We start from the raw sequence: 18,885 nt of genomic DNA on the forward strand, positions 1-18,885 counted from the left end.
CCTGTTGATTTGATCATGAGTAATTTTCTTTCTGCATTGACCCCAGAATGATTAATATACACAATCCGTCCCCCTATAAGTGGTTTATTGGCATAGCTCCTCCTCCATATGAGTGGTTTATTGGCATAGCTCCTCCTCCATATGAGTGGTTTATCGGCATAGCTCCTCCTCCATATGAGTGGTTTATTGGCATAGCTCCTCCTCCATATGAGTGGTTTATTGGCATAGCTCCTCCTCCATATGAGTGGTTTATTTGCATTGCTCCTCCCCAAATGAGTGGTTTCGCAGTGAAGTTGCAGTGGTTGGTTGGTGAAGGCGTTCTGAGCTCTCGAATTACGCACGCGAAGTTGGGAGCAGAGGCGCGCTTTGGAGATATATTTTTTCTTGTGACTTACTTAAACATTCATCGAATTGTCACCGCGCGCACTTGCAGATTGGTGTTTTCGCGTGAAATTAGGCGGCAATACCTACATTCCTATACTACGGAGGAGAGGGCGCGTCACAGGAACGCGCTTTGGGCTTTCTTTAAAATTTCAGGCATAAGCCTAACATTATGAGGTGCAGCCATGGCAGGCAAGGGTAAGACAGCGGCGAGGACGCTGGAGGATTTAACGCTCGATTCCGGTTATGGTGGAGCAGCGGATTCCTTCAGGTCGTCCAGCGTGTCGCTCTGTTGCTCGGACACGCATCTGTCGTACGCGCATGGGGGCAACTGCTGGCATCTGACTGAATCCATGCACAGCAGACACAACAGTTTGGACACGGTCAACACCGTCCTGGCGGAAGACACGGAGATCCTGGAGTGCTCGGGCCAGTGCGCTAAACTGCCCGAGCTGGAGGAGGACGTGCCGTGGAGTCTTGGAGAGGTGGAAGGCGCGCTGCGCAAAGACGAGGACCTGTGCGTGGGAAACGCGTCGCGGGAGATCCTAGCCAAGCTCTCCGCGCTGGTCAGCCGCGCGCTGGTGAGGATCGCCCGGGAGGCTCAGCGCCTGAGTCTGCGTTACGCCAGATGCACGAAGCACGAGATCCAGAGCGCCATCAAAATGGTCCTCTCGTGGACCATCTCCGTGAACTGCATCACTGCGGCGCTCAGCTCGCTGTCGCTTTACAACATGAGCACGGGCGATAAGTTCAGCCGGGGCAAATCTACCCGATGCGGACTCGTCTTCTCCGTAGGGAAGTTCTTCAGGTGGATGGTGGATAGCCGAGTGGCCCTGCGCATTCATGAGCACGCGGCGATCTACCTGTGCGCGTGTATGGAGAGCCTGTTCAGAGAGCTGTTCAGCCGTGTCCAGAGGAGCGCGCTGGTGGAGAAGGAGAACGGAGTGCCAAAGTTTTCCGTGGAGTCCCTGGAACAGGCCATAAATAACGATTCAGAGCTGTGGGGTCTCTTTCAGCCGTACCAGCACCTCATTTGTGGCAAGAATGCAAGCGGTAAATGTTTTTTTTGTTTAATTTTGTTTTTTAACACACACACACACACACACACACACACACACACACACACACACACACACACACACACACACACACGCCACACGTTTGTTTTTGTGACATATGGGTACATTGGTTTTTATACTGTACAAACCGTATTTTCTATCCCCCTACCCCTAAACCTACTCATCACAGGAAACATTCTGCATTTTTACTTTCTAAAAAAACTCATCCTATATGATTTATAAGCATTTTGAAAAGTGGGGACATGGCCAATGTCCTCATATTTCACCCTCTCCTTGTAATACCAGTGTCATACCCATGTCATTATACACATTTGTGTCCTCATATGTCACAAAACATGCCCCCCCCCCCCCCCCACACACACACACTTTTTTTTTTGCATTGCTGTAGTCACACTTAACATTTAGAATGTGCTTTATAGTCATGACCAGCTCATGCATTTCTTTTCATTGATTCCTGCTGGTCTTATGATGCAACTGCAGAAACGCACCTGAAGTCAGTCACAAACCTAAGTTGAGGTCAGTCAACAGTTGTTCTGTCCATCAACCTACTTACGGTACCTCCTACCTGCCTTCTTTTGTGATAACACCATTGAAAGGGTGTTTCGTAATTTCTAGCATAATCAGATCCCTGCAGCTCCTCTCTTGGTAAGGTGCATGGTGCTTCTTACTTCATAAATGATGCCTGCTTCTCTACAGCACTGTTTACTTATTTATTTCTCAGGATAAATAACTTCTGTGAGATGACGTGAGTGAGTCCCAGCAGGATGTTTGTTTTCAGAATTCTTATTCATTTAGACACTGTAACAGGTGCAATCACAACAGGAAGTGATTCACACTATGTGCCGCAGTACATTTTCCCTCCACCTGTTGAAACAAACTCATTTTTTGGTGTCTGCTATGATGGGCTTATTGTGATGGCATAATCATGGAATCTGAATAGTAACAGTTAAGGTTGTTATTCATTTTTTAAATGATTCATAACCACAAACTAGTGAGCAGTCAGTTTGGGCTTAATATTTTTGAGGCAGATTCCGGTAAACCATAAAGATTTCTATGAAATTTCACACTTTGGAGCTGACACATGTTTTACATCATCATAGGCATTTTACTGATGTGTTGACAGTTAGAAAAGAATATAGCTAAATGTCTAGTATCACATTAACACTATTTGCATCTGTTCAGCCACCCTAATATGGAAATTGAGTTTCCCTTTATTTTGATAGTAGACTGATAGGGTTAGGGTTAGAATAAGTTGACATTTAGTTGCAAAGTTACTTATAGTCAGTAGAATATTTGTTGGAGGACTGTCAGAATAAAGAGTTAGCGGAAATTGAATATGGATATTTCTCTTAGACAAACTCCCGGAGCTGTATGGATTACTTTCATAATGGATTGATACACTTTTTAGGGCTTCAAATTTTGGGCACTGTCTGTCATTGTAAAGCTTGGAAGAGCCAGGACATTTTTTAATATTACTCAGATGGTATTCGTCTGAAAGAAGAATGTCATATACACCTAGGATGGCTTGAGGGTGAGTAAATCATGGGGTCATTTTCATTTTTGGGTGAACTATCCCTTTAAGCAGCAGACAGTCTACTAATACTATAATGAGAGTTTGCTGACATGTAGTTTCAAAGTCAACAGAATGTTGGAAAGGGTAAATCAAAATAATGTTTATCTTTTACTCACCCTCTTGTCACTCCAAAACCATATAATTTTATTTCTTCTGTAGAACACGAAAGCAGAAATTTGGGAGAATGTACCAGTTGCTCTTTTCCATGCATTAACAATGAATGGTGGCTAAGGGGAAGCTGGATAAAACAATCTATTTCAAATAAATGCCATTCTTTTGAACTTTCTATTCATCAAAAAATGCCGTAAAAATTGATCACTTTTACGTATTTTTAGATACAATTTTTCCATTGTAATTAAAGAATGTATCTGGCACTCATTTCCATACAATTTCACCTTTTATGTGCCATGCAAGATAGTCATAAGGATTTATGGGTGAGAAATGTTGTTCATTTAATAGATTTTGGATTTATGACAAAAATCCAAAGATTTACAGAAATATGCTGAAAACATTTTGTTCCATATTATTTATTTGTGTTTGCACCATGAGCTTTTAGCACTTTTCCTGCAAGGCCTCTTGTGTTTTTTGTAATGTCACTGTGGTCTTATAAGGTTCAATTTTGGAGCAAATTGCTGTTGCTCTTAGGAGCTTTTAGAATGTGATTGCACAGTGATTGCAGCATGGATTGGTGATCAGCTCCTATATCCCAAGCTCTTTTTGTATGAGCATGTCTATGCTTGTTATGCATTACTGATTTATTGATTGATTTATATATGTGGGCTTCTCCTGTATGATTATCTCATTTTCTCCCTTTACCCTTGTTCTTTTCATGCCCGGCTCCCTGCTTGTCTCAAATACGTGAAAGCCTTTTCCAGCATAGTTACCTGAATGGTGGTTATGGTCAATTTTCTGTGGCCCAGCCAGCAGGGTTGATTATCGACACGTGTAACTGACAGACCATTTGCAGGAATAATGCTCTCTCTGCAACAGAGGAGGAGAACAAAGAGACCAAGTTAAAGTGAAAGATGTGGAGGGACAAATTGAAAAAATGACAATGTCAGGAATGGGTGGAGAGAGGTGATGAAGGTGAAGAAAATGAAACTGAAAGAGCAATGACTTGAGATGAGACGGTGAAATGAGAAAGTTGGAAGAAAATTAGCGTGAAGACACCAATATTAGGATAAAAGAGCAAGAAGGACTGCTGATATGGTTTTGCGTCTTATGTAGGAGGTAGACATTCGTAACAAAAAGCAGACTGTGAGTCCCAGATAAGCCAAGTAAATGTAATTTTGGTTCTTGATATGAAGGGTTTTGTTGCCTCCCGCAAAATATTGCATCTTTTCAATTTCGTTCGGTGCACAAGCTGTCCCTTCACATCTATTATTAATGTGTAGCTAATGTCCCTTCTCGATTTTGGTGTAATTTGTTTTTCATGAGTTGCTGACAGAAGTTGTTTCACTTGTTACTTGTCAAGCATATATAGGCTGCACGTCAGTCAGGAAAAGTGTCCCTTAAGACACCTGAAAAGTGAGTGGTAGTTGCACCGCCTAAATGTGCTTGCGGATTGTTGCTTTAGGGTGTTTTTTAACTCGAAACCAAAGCAGAAGACGGTCAACAGGCTCAACTGAAGCTTGCAAAGTCTTTGATGTATCATGGTGAATCTATGGCAGATTTAGGAGAGACAGAGCTGTATGTTTTGGAGATTTAAAATGCAGCGAAGAACAGCCAGAGGCCCAACTTACTTATCAACTTACTCCATATGTCGTTTCCAAAATCTATAAATCTATCAACAGCATTTCTGTTACATATACACTATTTTGCCAAAAGTTTTGAGACGCCTGCCTTTACATGCACATGAACTTTAATGACATCCCATTCTTAATCCGTAGGCTTTAATGGGGAGTTGGCGCACACTGTGCAGCTATAACACCTTCAGCTCTTCTGGAAAGGCTCTCCACAAGGTTTAGGAGTGTGTTTTTGGGAATTGTTCACCATTCTTCTAGAAGCACATTTGTGAGGTCAGGCATGGTTGGTTGAGGTTGAGATTGATGTTGGAAGAGAAGACCAGTCTCCGCTCTAATTTATCCCAGAGGTGTTCTATTGGGTTGAGGTCAGGACTCTGTGTAGGCCAGTCAGTTTCCTCCACACCAAACTCGCTCATCCATGCCTTATGGACCTTGCTTTGTGCATTGGTGCACAGTCATGTTGGAACAGGTAGGGGCCATTCCTAAACTGTTCCCACAAAGTTCGAAGCATGAAATTGTCCATAATGTCTTCTGAAGCATTAAGAGTTCCTTTCACTGCAATTAAGGGGCAAGCCCAACCCCTGCAAAACAACCCCACACCTTAATCCCCCTCCCCCAAACCTTACACTTGGCACAATGCAATCAGGCAAGTACCGTTCTCCTGGCAACCACTAAACCCAGACTCGTCCATCGGATTGTCAGACAGAGAAGCGTGATTTATCATTCCAGAGAAATAGAGCCCAGTGGCGGCATGCTTTACACCACTGCATCCGACAGTTTGCATTGCACTTGGGGAATGATGTAAGGCTTGGATGCAGCTGTTTGGCCATGGAAACCCATTCCATGAAGCTCTTTATGCACTGTTTTTGAGCTAATCTAAAAGCCAAACAAGGTTTGGAGGTCTATAGCTGTTGACTTTGCAGAAAGTTGGCAACTTTTGTACACAACATGCGCTAACCCTGCTCTGGTTGAGCCTGATTTTACGTGGCCTACCACTTTGGGGCTGTGTTGCTGCCTATTATAACTTTGTTATAATACCACTAACAGTTGAGCATGGGATATTTAGTAATGAGGACATTTCAAAAATGGACTTATTGCACAGGTGGCAACCTATCACAGTACCACACTTAATTTCACTGAATTTACTGAGCGACCCATTCTTTCACAAATGTTTTAAAAAGCAGCTTGCATGCCTAGGTGCTTGATTTTCTACACCCTTGGCCATGGAATTGATTGGAATACCTAAATTCAATGATTTGGAGGGGTGTCCTAATACTTTTGGCAATATGTATGTACGCTAGCATTAAATGTATGTACGTTAGCAACTAGGTCCGTTAATTTTATTCAGCATTTAGGAAAGTCTCTAATGCTCACCAAGGCTTCATTTATATAAGCAAAATGCTGTAAAACACAAATATTGTGGAATATTATTACAATTTAAAATAACTGTTTTCTATTTGAATACATTTTAAAATGTAATCGATTTCTTTGACGATTAAGCTGAATGTGTAAGCTGAATTTTCAGCATCATTAGTCCAGTCTTCAGTGTCACATGATCCTTTAGAAATCATTCTAAAATGCTCATGAAACATTTCTTATTATTATCATGCTGAAACCGTTGTACTGCTTAATATGTTATTGAAAACATTGATTTAGGATTCTTTGAAGAATATAATGTTTAAAATAACAGCTTTTATTTTAAATAGAAATGTCTTTCTTTTGCAACAATATCAGTCACCTTTGATCAATGTAATGAACCAAATCTGATTCACTGAATCAAAAGAATGATTCAGCAGTCTTCAGAAGACTTTTTTTTGTAACGGTCTGTGATTTTTTTCTTTTTCTTTTTTTTTCTTTCAGTTTTTCTTTCTTTTTTTTTCTTTTTTTTTTTTCTTTTTTTTTTTCAAATTCTGTTGCATTTTCCTGGTTTCTGTTTTGATGGTTTCATTACATGCAAAAATAATGCCTAATAGAGAAAGGAAGTCATAGGATTGTGAACAAATAGTAAATATAAAAATGTACCATTTCCATTTTCATCTCTTTAAGTTTCTGTATATTTCTAACAGCACCTGTTTGAAACAACCCTACAGTCAAATGAGAGCAGAATCTTCATATCATGGAATAACAAATCTTATGTTGGTCACGATTCATCCTGTAGTCTGTATCTCAAATCATCACTCCCACATGGTGCTCTGATTGAGCTTGACCTTGACTTGAAGTCAAAAAGTATTTCCAATGTTGACAGTCCCTGATTTGCAAATGTCAGTCCCTGCCATATATTTCTGTTGCAGTAGAAATTTCTCTTGGTTTGCGTTTTAAATCAGCTGCGGATTACTCTTTGTTACTAGAGGCTGGCTTCTGCCATTTGACATATTGGTGGGGTCTGCTTAGTCAGTGTGCATAGTGCGCTGCCCCCTGACCTCTTTGAAGGATTAAACTGTTAGAATGCTGCTCCAGCAGGTGGCTGATGAGTATATTCTGAGCCCACGCTGAGCTCAGGCCAACGGTGAAACGCACTGTCAGCCGTGATTCTCTACAACACTCCTCTTCATGAGGGCTGCGGCACGGACTGCTCACTGCCAGATTTCTCCCACTCCACACAAGCCTTTGGGGACAGTTTAACTCATAAATCATTGATACACCTTGGTTTAAAATTCACTAGTTCTGGCCGATAAGCCAATAATTATGTTATGCCTTATAACCGATATGTGAACAAAATTAAAATTCCACACTATTTTATCTAAATAAATAATAAGAAAAAACTAACAAATTAAATCGGTTGTTTTAAAAACTCAAAAAATTATGATGACATATAGAATAATTATAAAGTACAGTAATTTTAAGATTTGCTAAAGATTGCATTAACAGTGAGCATTAGATGACGGGATATGTAAAATATATGCATAAATATATGGCACAATATGTAATTTTCGCCGCTAGAGGTCGCTTATTTAAAACAATGGCATAACTTGATGACGATTCATATCGTAGAATTATCAGAGTTGCTGTCTTTAACTCTACAGCCGGTGGATAAGACTCCAACAGGACTCGGGCAGAAATCATATCAGGGATGAACTAATGTATGAATCAGTGTATTGAATTTATATTAACGTTACTGTTGCACAGGGGTGGTGATCTCTGGTCCTGGAGAGCCACAGTCCTGCTGTATGAAGCAGGCTGGGGCTGAATGCCGTTGGAGCGGAATGAGGCCACCGGAGCAATTTCTAATAAGAGACAAGCACGACACATGGCTCGAGAGCAGACGAATGCTTCTGCTTTTTCTGGTTGTACGTATGTAGGGTAACGCAGCAGTTATATTATAGATACATTTAAGTGTGTTGAAAGTTATTTTATAATGTGTGTTCGCTCAGCAGCTATTATGAGACTGTTGCACACTGCAGTAAACTAGATCGATATTAGGCATGGTAAAACATGGTACTCGCGGTAAATAAAGAAAAAAATATTCAAACAATAAGACTGTTGAGCTATATAACAATGATTCGTTTTCTGTCGATGAATGTGTCCAAACTGTTGCTCACCTGTCTAATAAAACATAATATATTAAAGCGTCTTTGGTGTTTCCAAAATAAGACCGGAAATCGAAGGTAACGATGATGTAATTGATGAGCAACATATGGATCCATGTCCTGGTTAAAACATTTTGGATAAATTACACAAGTCAACAAAATCTATACTTTGGATTTTGGATATTTTAATCCAAAAATCTTAACATATTTGTAGCAAAGTTCGTGAATGTGAGGAAGGAAGAGGACACGGGGGTCGGCTAGACGGTTGTTGCTCTTTTATTTTGGAACTCAATAGTCAAACACACTCAATAGTGTGGCTTCTCTCAGACTCAAAACAATAGCGATCACTTCCGGGTCGGCACTTCCGGCTTCCGGCAACTCAGTCTCTGTATGGGTTTGGCAACAACCGTCCTGACTCTCTCTCTTTCTGGTCTCTGGTTCCGCTGGTGTTTTATCCCGTCTCCGCGCTCATTACTGGAACAAGAGACAGGTGTTATTAATCTGCGTCCAACCCACTCACTTACCGCTCGTCCCGCTGCCCTCTCTCCCGCTGCAGACCTCGCTGAACCACGCCCCCCTTGCCACAATATTGTGCCTTAAAAAATCCAATATCGACCAATAGTGTTAAATATAAAAATAATAATAATAATAATAAAAAAAAACATCTTTAAAAACATAATTTCTGTGGTGGACTGTTTAAAAAAAGGTGTGCAGAGATGCAATGGCCAAAGACGGTTGATAGACAACTTGTCGATCATCATAACCCATCCTTAATTCCTGGGATTAACCTGATGCTGTTTTGTCCATTGTGAATGGATTCTTTAATAACGATCTTTGGACATTCTCAAAGGCACTGCAAATCACGTTTGCATGCTACAGTTGTTTTCTGCAGTCACGTTTCAGTCTCTGTACACCAATAGAGCATGTAGCTTGTTGCAGATTCTCCCTATTGACATGTAAGATTATTTAGTTAAATCCCATCTATTTGAAGTCTGCCATCGCAAGCTGTAGGAACACTGATTTCAAAGCAAGGGAGGTTTCATGGTAGAATGAGTTTTCGTGTCCTTGACTGCCTTTTGACGTTAAAGTCCCGTAATCCTTTTAGATGTGTTGATGCAGCCTACATCATAATTGCATAATTACCGAACTGCTCTGAAGTCGCATGCGTTCTTTCCGTGAAAAACGAAAGCCTTGAGCTGTCGCAGTGTTTATCTCTTGTCTTTCAATAGACACAATGAGCGTTTGTTGTTCTCCAGACAGTCTGCAATGTTTAAGATGAGAACAGGAAGTTAAATGTGTTTGTACTATTGGGTTAAGTTCCATTCAATCTTGGAACAAGAACTTTATATATTCAAATTGAAAATGTTTTTCTTGATGCTTATAGATATGTGTGTGTGTGTTTGTAAATATATACATTAGCTTAAAGGCATGAATAATTTCGTGAAGTCTTAAATGTCAACAGTCAAAAATCATCAGGAATGTTGGTTGGAATAAGTGCGTGACATATTGTAGAAACAAGATGCTACTGTAGCTCTTGCTTTTTACAAAATAGTTTATTTCTGATGAAAACACAGTTTAGCATTTCACATAATCTTTAAAACATGCCCAGAAGTTCTGCAAGACCCATGCGTCATTTATTTTACATTCCTCTAAGCTTTGCATAATTTAGATGACTGTTACTGTTTCGCCTTCATTTTCAGTCTCTGATTTTTTCGAAGTGAATTCCATTAAAACAGACGTGGGTCCCATTAGTTAGATGTTGTTCTGTGGGAAGAACATGAATGACTTTGTTGTCAAAAGCTGCATATTAAAGCGTTGCACATCTATGTGGCTAAATTCATCTTAAAGGGATAGTTCACTGTCATTTAATGCTTGGATTAGCCAGGACATTTTTTAATATAACTCTGATTGTGTTCATCAGAAAGAAGAAAGTCGTATACACCTCGGATGGCTTGAGGGTGAGTAAATCATCGGGTAATTTAATTTTTTGGGTGATCTATCCCTTTAAACATCCTCTTGCTGGGGCTATTTCAGGCTCTGCACTGGATGAAACCCAAAGGCTGTGTGAGATTGTACACAGGTGCATGTAGAAATTCTAATTTTTTACAAAGCCTAAAATAAATATCTGGAATTTAGCAGCCAACAAATATAGCGATCACCTTGCAGCAGTTTTTGTTTAATTTTTATATTAATCTTGCATGTACGGCTATGGTTTTCAAATCTTTATGACAGTCAGTTAAATTCTCATCCATGTGTGCTGTTGAGTGTTTCCTACATTCCTCTCAGGAATCTCCACGTCTGTATTTTGCATGTTACTATTGCTACTAGAATTCAGCAAACGTGTCCCCACTTCACTTGTGATGTAATACACAGACATTTTCTGCCTCCTTAAAGGGACAGTTCACCCGAAAATGAAAATTCTATCATCATTTACTCATGTTTTTCCAAACCTGTATGAGTTTCTGCTGAACACAAAATAATATATTTTGAGATATATTTTCAGATATAACAACCATTCGCTGCCATAGTATTTTTTTCCCTATATGGTAGTGAATGGTTATTCTATCTGCTTGGGAACAAACAGTCTTCCAGATATTTTCTTTAGTGTTCAGCAGAAGAAAGAAACTCATACAGGTTTGGAACAACATGAGGGTTAAGTGAATGACAACAGAATTTTCATTTTGGGTGAACTATCCCTTTAAAGGGATAGTTTAACCTAAACAAAAAATAATGTAATGATTCACTATGCCATTCCAGAAATGTGAAATTATTTTTGAATTTGCTGCCTTCTAGACTGACAGAAAAGACAGAAAATGTATTTTTGTCTCATGGGGATGAAAGACTAAAATTCCCAGAATGCTTTGCTGCCCTGTGAGGCCATTCCCAAAGCCACCGCTACTGGATTACTGTGACTGAGTTAGAGAAACGACACTACAATTAAATACTGAACGTGTCTGTTCAATATAAGGATCGAGTCTCACAGCACTAACTCAGATTAGGTGTCCGATTACATTTAACGTCATAAAATAACCGATGAGGTCTCGTGATGAGAGCTGAGGTAATCGCGACCATATTCGAGGCATACATTCACAACGCGTGTTCAGTCTCCGCGTTTTCAGTTCATGCCTTTGTCAGCTTAACTTTCATAGAAATTAATTTGAGAAGTTAAAACACTTACATTGCTCAGCATCCGTTTAAATAAATACCTGCAGCTGCGAGCTGAGCTGTGAGTGTGATCTCTGATCGCCCATGCGCGAGTTGAAAACTCCCTCTGCTGGCTGTAGTCTTTAGCCTTTGGCCAAACATTCCAAAGATGACGCAAATATCGTCAATTTGCGTCATGGGAGAAATTTTTCCAGAAATAAAATTTCTGCTGATACAAAGCCATATGCTAATCGCTGAAGTAACCCTTTAAAATATCTTCTTTTGTGATCCAGAGTTAGAGAAGGAAAAAAAACATGAGGGTGAATAAATTCTAACTGAATTTTTATTTCTTGGGTGAACTATGCCTTTAAGGCAGTCGATCTGTATCACTTCTGTTTGTCTATTTGTATCATTTATTGCATTTAATTGCGCATATTCTCGGGTGAAATCGCGTTCTAGTCAATGTGATGTGAGCCTGGCAAACCGACAGACAGAATTGTGTAATGCCCAAGTAGTACATGACTTTTTCAATTTGTTTGACTTGTTTTGTGAGTTCAGATGGGTTGGATGAAGGCATTCAGGTCAACATAATGAATTCTGGGTTGTGCTCGGAAGAGCAGTGATTTTTCCTTTGAACAGAGTTTAAAAGCAGGATGCTATTGATTAGTGGAGAGATTTTGCACCAGTGGTTTTTGCGGGAGAGGCAGGAAACAGGCAGTATTTTTAACTACAAAAACACATTGTTCTTTGGCTTAGCATTTACGTTAGTGGTGTAACTTTTTTTTTTTTTTTTTACAGTCAAGAAAATGAGGTCATTTTAAAAATTAATTGTATTTGGAATGCCAGTTTTTATAGTAATTGCTTTCAGAATATTTCTTGTAATTCAGATGATGAATCATTCCCCACTTCTATCTGTAATTTCCTCTGATGGTGATTGTGAATCACAGCGTTACAGCCTGGAGCTGTTTGACATGATGGCCATCTGGAATGACAAGGAAAAATTGTCTCAAAAGTGCTCTGGATTGCTCAGTTGTGTTTATTCAAGTGACATGGAACAGCATATTGAAACATTATTAAAGTATTTCAATTAGGGCTGTCAATCAATCAATCAATCAATCAACCAATCAATTTTTGTTGAGAAAAGCATCCAAATGAAATCATTCAAAGACAGTAATTCATTGTGGCAGATGAAAACATTGAATAGCAATGCAAAATTTTTGTTTCTTTTATTTCTGTTACAAACCTACAATCTGTTCGAATTCCTGTTATCTTTTGTAGTCCTTTTAATCCCACATGCATGATCAATAGATGCACGTATGGTGGTGAATATTGCGATTCAAGTGTTGTTTGCTCTGGTGGCATCAGTGCCTGTGTTGTGTACCGTGTCTGCCCTTCTGTCATGCTCATAAAGTTGTAATTAACAGTTTTCAAAAGGCCTCCCGTTCTTTTTCTCAGAGTCCTACTAATTACTGTTTTGCTGGCAGTCCCTGGAGTGAAGGGGAGAGTCCACAGAAACTGGCAAAATAATATAGCGTCTTTCATTCGACAGAAGCCAGAAGGAAACAAACAATTAGTCTGACTTGGCGAGAGAAAGGTGGGTGGCAGAAGGTTTTGTGGGTGCACTGACAGCAAAACAACTGTGTGTTCTTCTCCTTTAGGCCTGAAAGATCACATGGTTGACAACCCGGAGAAAGGGGTTAGGGTTGTGAATGGGAAACGACCTGATTTGAGCTCATATTTGGGATGTACACACACAACCTCAACATGTTACAGCGGTTATACCACCCATGAAGCCACGACAGGAGATTTACACCTTTACTGACTGACCTGTCATGTCAGGGCTTTGGCAAATAATTTCTGTTACCCATAATTCATTGTTTCTACTGTTACAAGACCACATTGATCTATTTATTTATTTTAATTACAAATATAAAATTAATTAATTAATAGAAAATAAACAGAATATAAGCATGACCAGTTTTACATAATATATTGGACATTTAATTTCTTGAATAAAATTAAATACTTTTTTTTTTGTTTAATTTTATATATATATTCAATATAATATATTGTAATATTTGTATTTTAATTGCATTGATTTTATAGTAAATAAATGAACCCATTTAAAAAAAATTCATTTATAAAATCAATTTAAAAATAAATAATTAAGACATATTTTTTCTAAATATATATATTTTTTATTATATTGGAAATGTCATTATATATTATATAATGATTGAATTTTTTTTGTTAAATAATAAAAATAAAGTAAGCAAATCATAGATTTTAGTTATTTACTTGCTTATTTATTAATTTAGTTATATGCATTTATGATATCATGTATTTATTACACTTACTATTATTATGTATTATGATGTAATGTATTTGTATTATTATTGCACATATTTATTTTATAATAAATAAATATAAATAGTTTTACATATATATTGGAAATTAAATTTCATTATAAATTATAATGAATGCAAAAAAGTAGTAAAGTAAAATATTTATTTACTTAATAAAATATATATTTGCATTTTAGTTTTAGTTTTGTTTTTTATAAGTTAATAAATATAATACATGAATAAATTAGTAATACATAATATACTGGACATTTTATTTCAATATAAATATTATATAATTAATGCACAAATGTAGCTAAAAAATAAATGAATACATTTTGTTTTTATTTGAAATGATTTGTTTTTTTGTTTTTTATTTTTGTGCATTTGTCTGTTTGGATGTGCTCTGGCTTTAGGGAGCCAACACCCTTATGCCTTGAGGGGGGACAGGTCTGGACATGTGGTTAACTGATGTGGTTTGGTGGGAATGGGAACCGAAATAATACCAGTGCAGGTTATCTCTACTTTTCCATTCTATTGCCTCATCACATACATTAATTGGCACACACATGCATATGCTATCACCCTACTGCGCTCTCTGTCACCATCACATGCAGACATATATACGCATGGCACTGTCATTCTGCATACTCACACGCACTTATCGTTAATGCTCATACGCCCACATGCAGGCTGCTTGCACGGTTACTTCTGCTTGCCACACCCTGTGCATGCCATAGCAACAGAAACAAGTCTTACAGCTTTACTCTTCCTACGAATACATCCTCTCTTTTACACTTATATAGCTTTCTTTATCCGTTCCCCCCCACCCACACCAGAAACACCCCACGTGTACAATTCATTTATCTTCCTTTCCCTCGGGCTGCCTGATACGACGGCCCATAGACGCTTCATTTTTTTTTCTTCTGTCAAAGAAACATGCAAGATCAGCAGCTTGTTGCTGTTCACAGGCTGGCATTGATAGGTCGGGGATTTGAGAGTCTTAACCCATGGTGTCATAACCTAATACCAACTCCCACAATGCAATTTACCATCTTGCCCGCCTCGGAGTGAAAGGCTCTTGTGAGAATTGCCTTGAGTACACTTGGAAGACAGATTCATACTTCGGTAGTCTTTCATTTCAATTGTGAGACACTTAAACATCTCACCTTGCAAACATTGTGTTACTTTATTTGACCCAAAACCAAAGTATCAGGGAGAGCGGGGCTAGTTGTCACTATACTCCAGTAAATATTTCTTAGGCTGAGTATGCAGAACTTTAACTTGGCTAATATATATATATATATATATATATATATATATATATATATATATATATATATATATATATATATATATATATATATAATATTTTAACATCTCCCTTTATTACCTTGTAAAGAAGTTAAAGTTGCTTTTGGAGCATGTTGTTATCACAATGGGAACCTGCAATTTAAATGACTGTTATGATATGGCTTTTTAGCTAAATGTAACTATTATGGCCTGCTCTGACCTAAGATTTATGAAAATTATTATTATTGTTAATTTAGGCCCTGTACACATGGAGTTGCGTTTAGCTGTATATGTAAAAAATAAAATACGTTATTGTATTGTCCAGATGGATCCGACATTTTGGGAGCCTGAAATGCACATTTTTTTAAACCGGGTCCCAGGGTGGAAAGATTTGAAAACGACACACTTGCGTTTTCGTGTGTACAGCCAATCTGTATATTTTGTGGGACGATGATGTCATCGGGGGAAGCTCTGGCTTCATATGGATGTTAATTTTAATGTCTGATAATTTTCAAATAGTTTAAAAGCAATAATCCGCTGCTAGAGAAAATACCTTTGTTTAATTGAATTTTGGACATTGCCCTAGTAAAAGTAGCCCCAGTCAACCATATGAGATGTCAATAGATCATCCTCACACTGATATTTCTTTAGGCAGCGACTATTTGCTATAGATGATACACTGTGTAAACAGCAACTTGATTCTATTTACACTTAGTGAAAATAACATTTTCTTATAGCTATAGATGATATTTACATTGTGCAAATAGCTGTAGATGCTATTTACTAAGTTAAATAGTGATATATTCTCTTTACAAAATATAGAAAAGCAGTTCTTTGCAATATGTGTAAGTAGGAATGCTATTTCTATTTTATTTTAACAGATACACACTATTTGCGTAAATAAATTATTAATTGGATCCCGCCTTAATGGGAGAATAAAATCCTTCTCTACACCTATCCATAACCCTACCCAATAACCCTGCACAATTTTGTTAGGCACTTCTTTTCCAGAAAAGAGAGAAGAGCGAGCTCTGCAAAAGACGAATTTGTTGAATTGTGTTGTGTTGATCGCAACAAAGCCTCTTTAAGCCTTATGTTATGCTTTAATGACTAGGCCAGTGAAAACATTGAAATGTTATGTTTTTAATCTTGTTTTTCCCAAACAGGCATTGTTAGGCACAGCTCGTGCGAATAGCACCTGCCAACAAGGCACGCTATTTGCACTTGGCGTAAATAGACACCTTGACTTCTTAAAGCTGCATAATACAGCTCTCCGAACACTCAGTTTTTTACTATTGAAAAAAAAATCCTGAGCAGGATGATCAGTATAACAATGTGAGGTGTGAAAAAATGTGAATCAGCAAAGCTGAGCTCCATCAAAAGGAGCACAAAAGTATTGTGTGAAGTATGAGCAGCTCGGCATTCTCTCTTTCACACACTGTATTTGTTTTCTCGCCCGCTTTATATCCATTTCCCTACCTCCCTGGTCCTTTTTCACTCTCTTTTTCATACACCCACTCTCTCTGTTGCTAAGGGATCTTCACCTTGCATTATCCACTCTGGAAATCATTAACCAAGCCATCACTCTGTCTACTGCACCAATGTTATGTTCATAAAAGCCATCATTCACAAATATATCAACATATCAAACGTCTCAGCCTTCACTGCCCATTTATCGACCCATCTTTGTTCCTGCATATGCCACTGCAGTAAAAATTCACTGCTGAGTATTAAGAGTAGCATTGTGTTAAAGTGAATGTGGGTGCAGATGAGAGAGAAAAAAAGCTCATTAAATGATAGCGCCATTGCACAAAATGTCATCATTAGGTCTTTACGTTTCATCCCTCCAGTGCTCTGGGAATCACAGTCCAGCTGTTCTGACACCTTTCTTTGTTTCCTCTCATTTAGTCAGACGTCCAACTAGATTACCACTGCCTGACTGGAGAGCAAGCTAGCTAATGGTCTTTCTTTAGGGACTGCCGGGAGCTTTCTTTTCTTTTACACTATATATATATATATATATATATATATATATATATATATATATATATATATATATATATATATATATATATATATATATATATATATATATATATATATATATATATATATGTATATATATATATATATACATATATATATATATGCACACATATAGAGATGGAGATTAGATTAGACATATTAGATAGACATATTTTCTGTGATACAGGTGCGAAACTTGCCCTTTTTGGCATGTGAGAAAGTTAGGTGCAAGGTTCAGACATGGAATACTAATGAAAAATGGTCAAAGTGTAAATAACGTTAAATAAGAAATTCAAAACAAGCCTTGTTTACTTGGACATGGTTGCTTTGCAACCATTGAAGCTATAACTGTGAATAATGAAAGACTAAATTTAATTTATACATGTGAAGATGTGTAACATTTTAAAAGACTGTCAGGAATCTTGTGGAAGTGCATCTTTTGTTGATGCAAGTGTGCGTGAGAGGCGTTTAGATAAGCTTGTGTCTGTGTGTGGCGATGCATTGTTTGCCCTCCTGCCAAATGTGTAGGCCTCACTGAGTCAACAGTATCACGTAAGCCCTTTCTCACCAAATTTGTGTATTCCAGCAGTGGGTTTGTTTGTAAATGTGTGATCGTGAATATTAAGTGATTTGTCGATGGACTGTGAACAAAGAAAAGTCAGCCTTATGTCACTCATAACTGCATATGAGTCATTCGCATCCATATGCTCAATTACAGAATAATACTTAACACTTGGCGATCTGATTGAAGCTATATTTTAGACATGGTTTTGTTGCTGTTATCTTCAAAGGAAAGCCTGCAGGTGTTAAAAATTACGATTTATAATATGGTAGAAAAACAATAATGCTGTGCCTGGATTGGGTATAAGCAGCCGCGGCTCATCTGTATGGGCAGGTGCACCAAAATATTCATCCAAACATAGACATCTATACACACTGAATTAATCAGTGTTGCCACAGTTACTTTGAAAAAGTAATCTGATTACTGATTACGGATTACTCCTTTAAAAAGTAACTTAGTTACTTTACAGATTACTTGATTTTAAAAGTAACTAAGTTAGATTACAAGTTACTTTATTAGTTACATTCAGCAGTTGCCGACAACACCGCTGCCGCCTCAAAATAGAAATGACAACCGTTTTTGGCAACACACTTTATTGTATTTATGCCCGAGACTGACGGTCCCGACTTTTTTACGCCCCCTTTTTTAGGCTTCTCCTTCGTTTTATATTTATTTTAATAATTAAAATGAACAATGAGATGTGCTGGTGGAAACAACATGAGACCATGATAGCTTGCGCCACTGTCAAGATATGGCTCGCGCAGGGTTAAAGAGTCCGTATCTTCAGCACAGCTGCTAGAGTTATGGCCTTTTTACAACTGGTTCCTTCATTCGTTTTCTCTGACCAGGTATCTATCTGATTGCGAAATGACCAGGAGTGGGCCTAAATGCCTTCCGAGAGTCTTTCCAGACGTATTTAATTCCGATCACTCAAACAAACCAATTCAGAAGGTGCATGAAAGCATTTCAAACTAAACCGGACAAATGTAAATATATCTGGTTGTTTAAACCACATGTGTAAATTTTACTCCTGGCAAATAATTAAAAAATAAATGTGTGAGAGCGTGTTATGTTGTAGTCAGATAGATATGACGGTGCAACTGCAACACCGCTGCAGATGAGTAAAGCAAGCCAACGCATATGGCCGTAAATGAAACTTTAAAATAAGTCACACAAAACACAATCATCTTTAATATAAAATAATGAGACTAATG

General features: G+C 38.0%; 1 protein-coding gene across 3 annotated transcripts in view; it reads left to right on the forward strand.

The window, feature by feature from the left end:
- Positions 1-263: 263 nt before the first annotated feature.
- Positions 264-18,885, forward strand: part of btbd11a (BTB (POZ) domain containing 11a) — a 159,081-nt gene continuing 140,459 nt past the window's right edge. The window contains exon 1 of one of the 3 annotated variants that reach the window (XM_067427535.1): positions 264-1,434. In XM_067427535.1, the coding sequence (XP_067283636.1) occupies positions 567-1,434 (868 nt within the window). In that variant the 5' untranslated portion in view covers positions 264-566. The remainder of the gene's footprint in view (positions 1,435-18,885) is intronic. The other 2 variants (XM_067427536.1, XM_067427537.1) reach the window with 2 other exon arrangements.

The sequence above is a fragment of the Pseudorasbora parva genome, chromosome 20 (assembly GCF_024679245.1).
Source record: "Pseudorasbora parva isolate DD20220531a chromosome 20, ASM2467924v1, whole genome shotgun sequence".
In the NCBI taxonomy this organism is placed as follows: domain Eukaryota; kingdom Metazoa; phylum Chordata; class Actinopteri; order Cypriniformes; family Gobionidae; genus Pseudorasbora; species Pseudorasbora parva.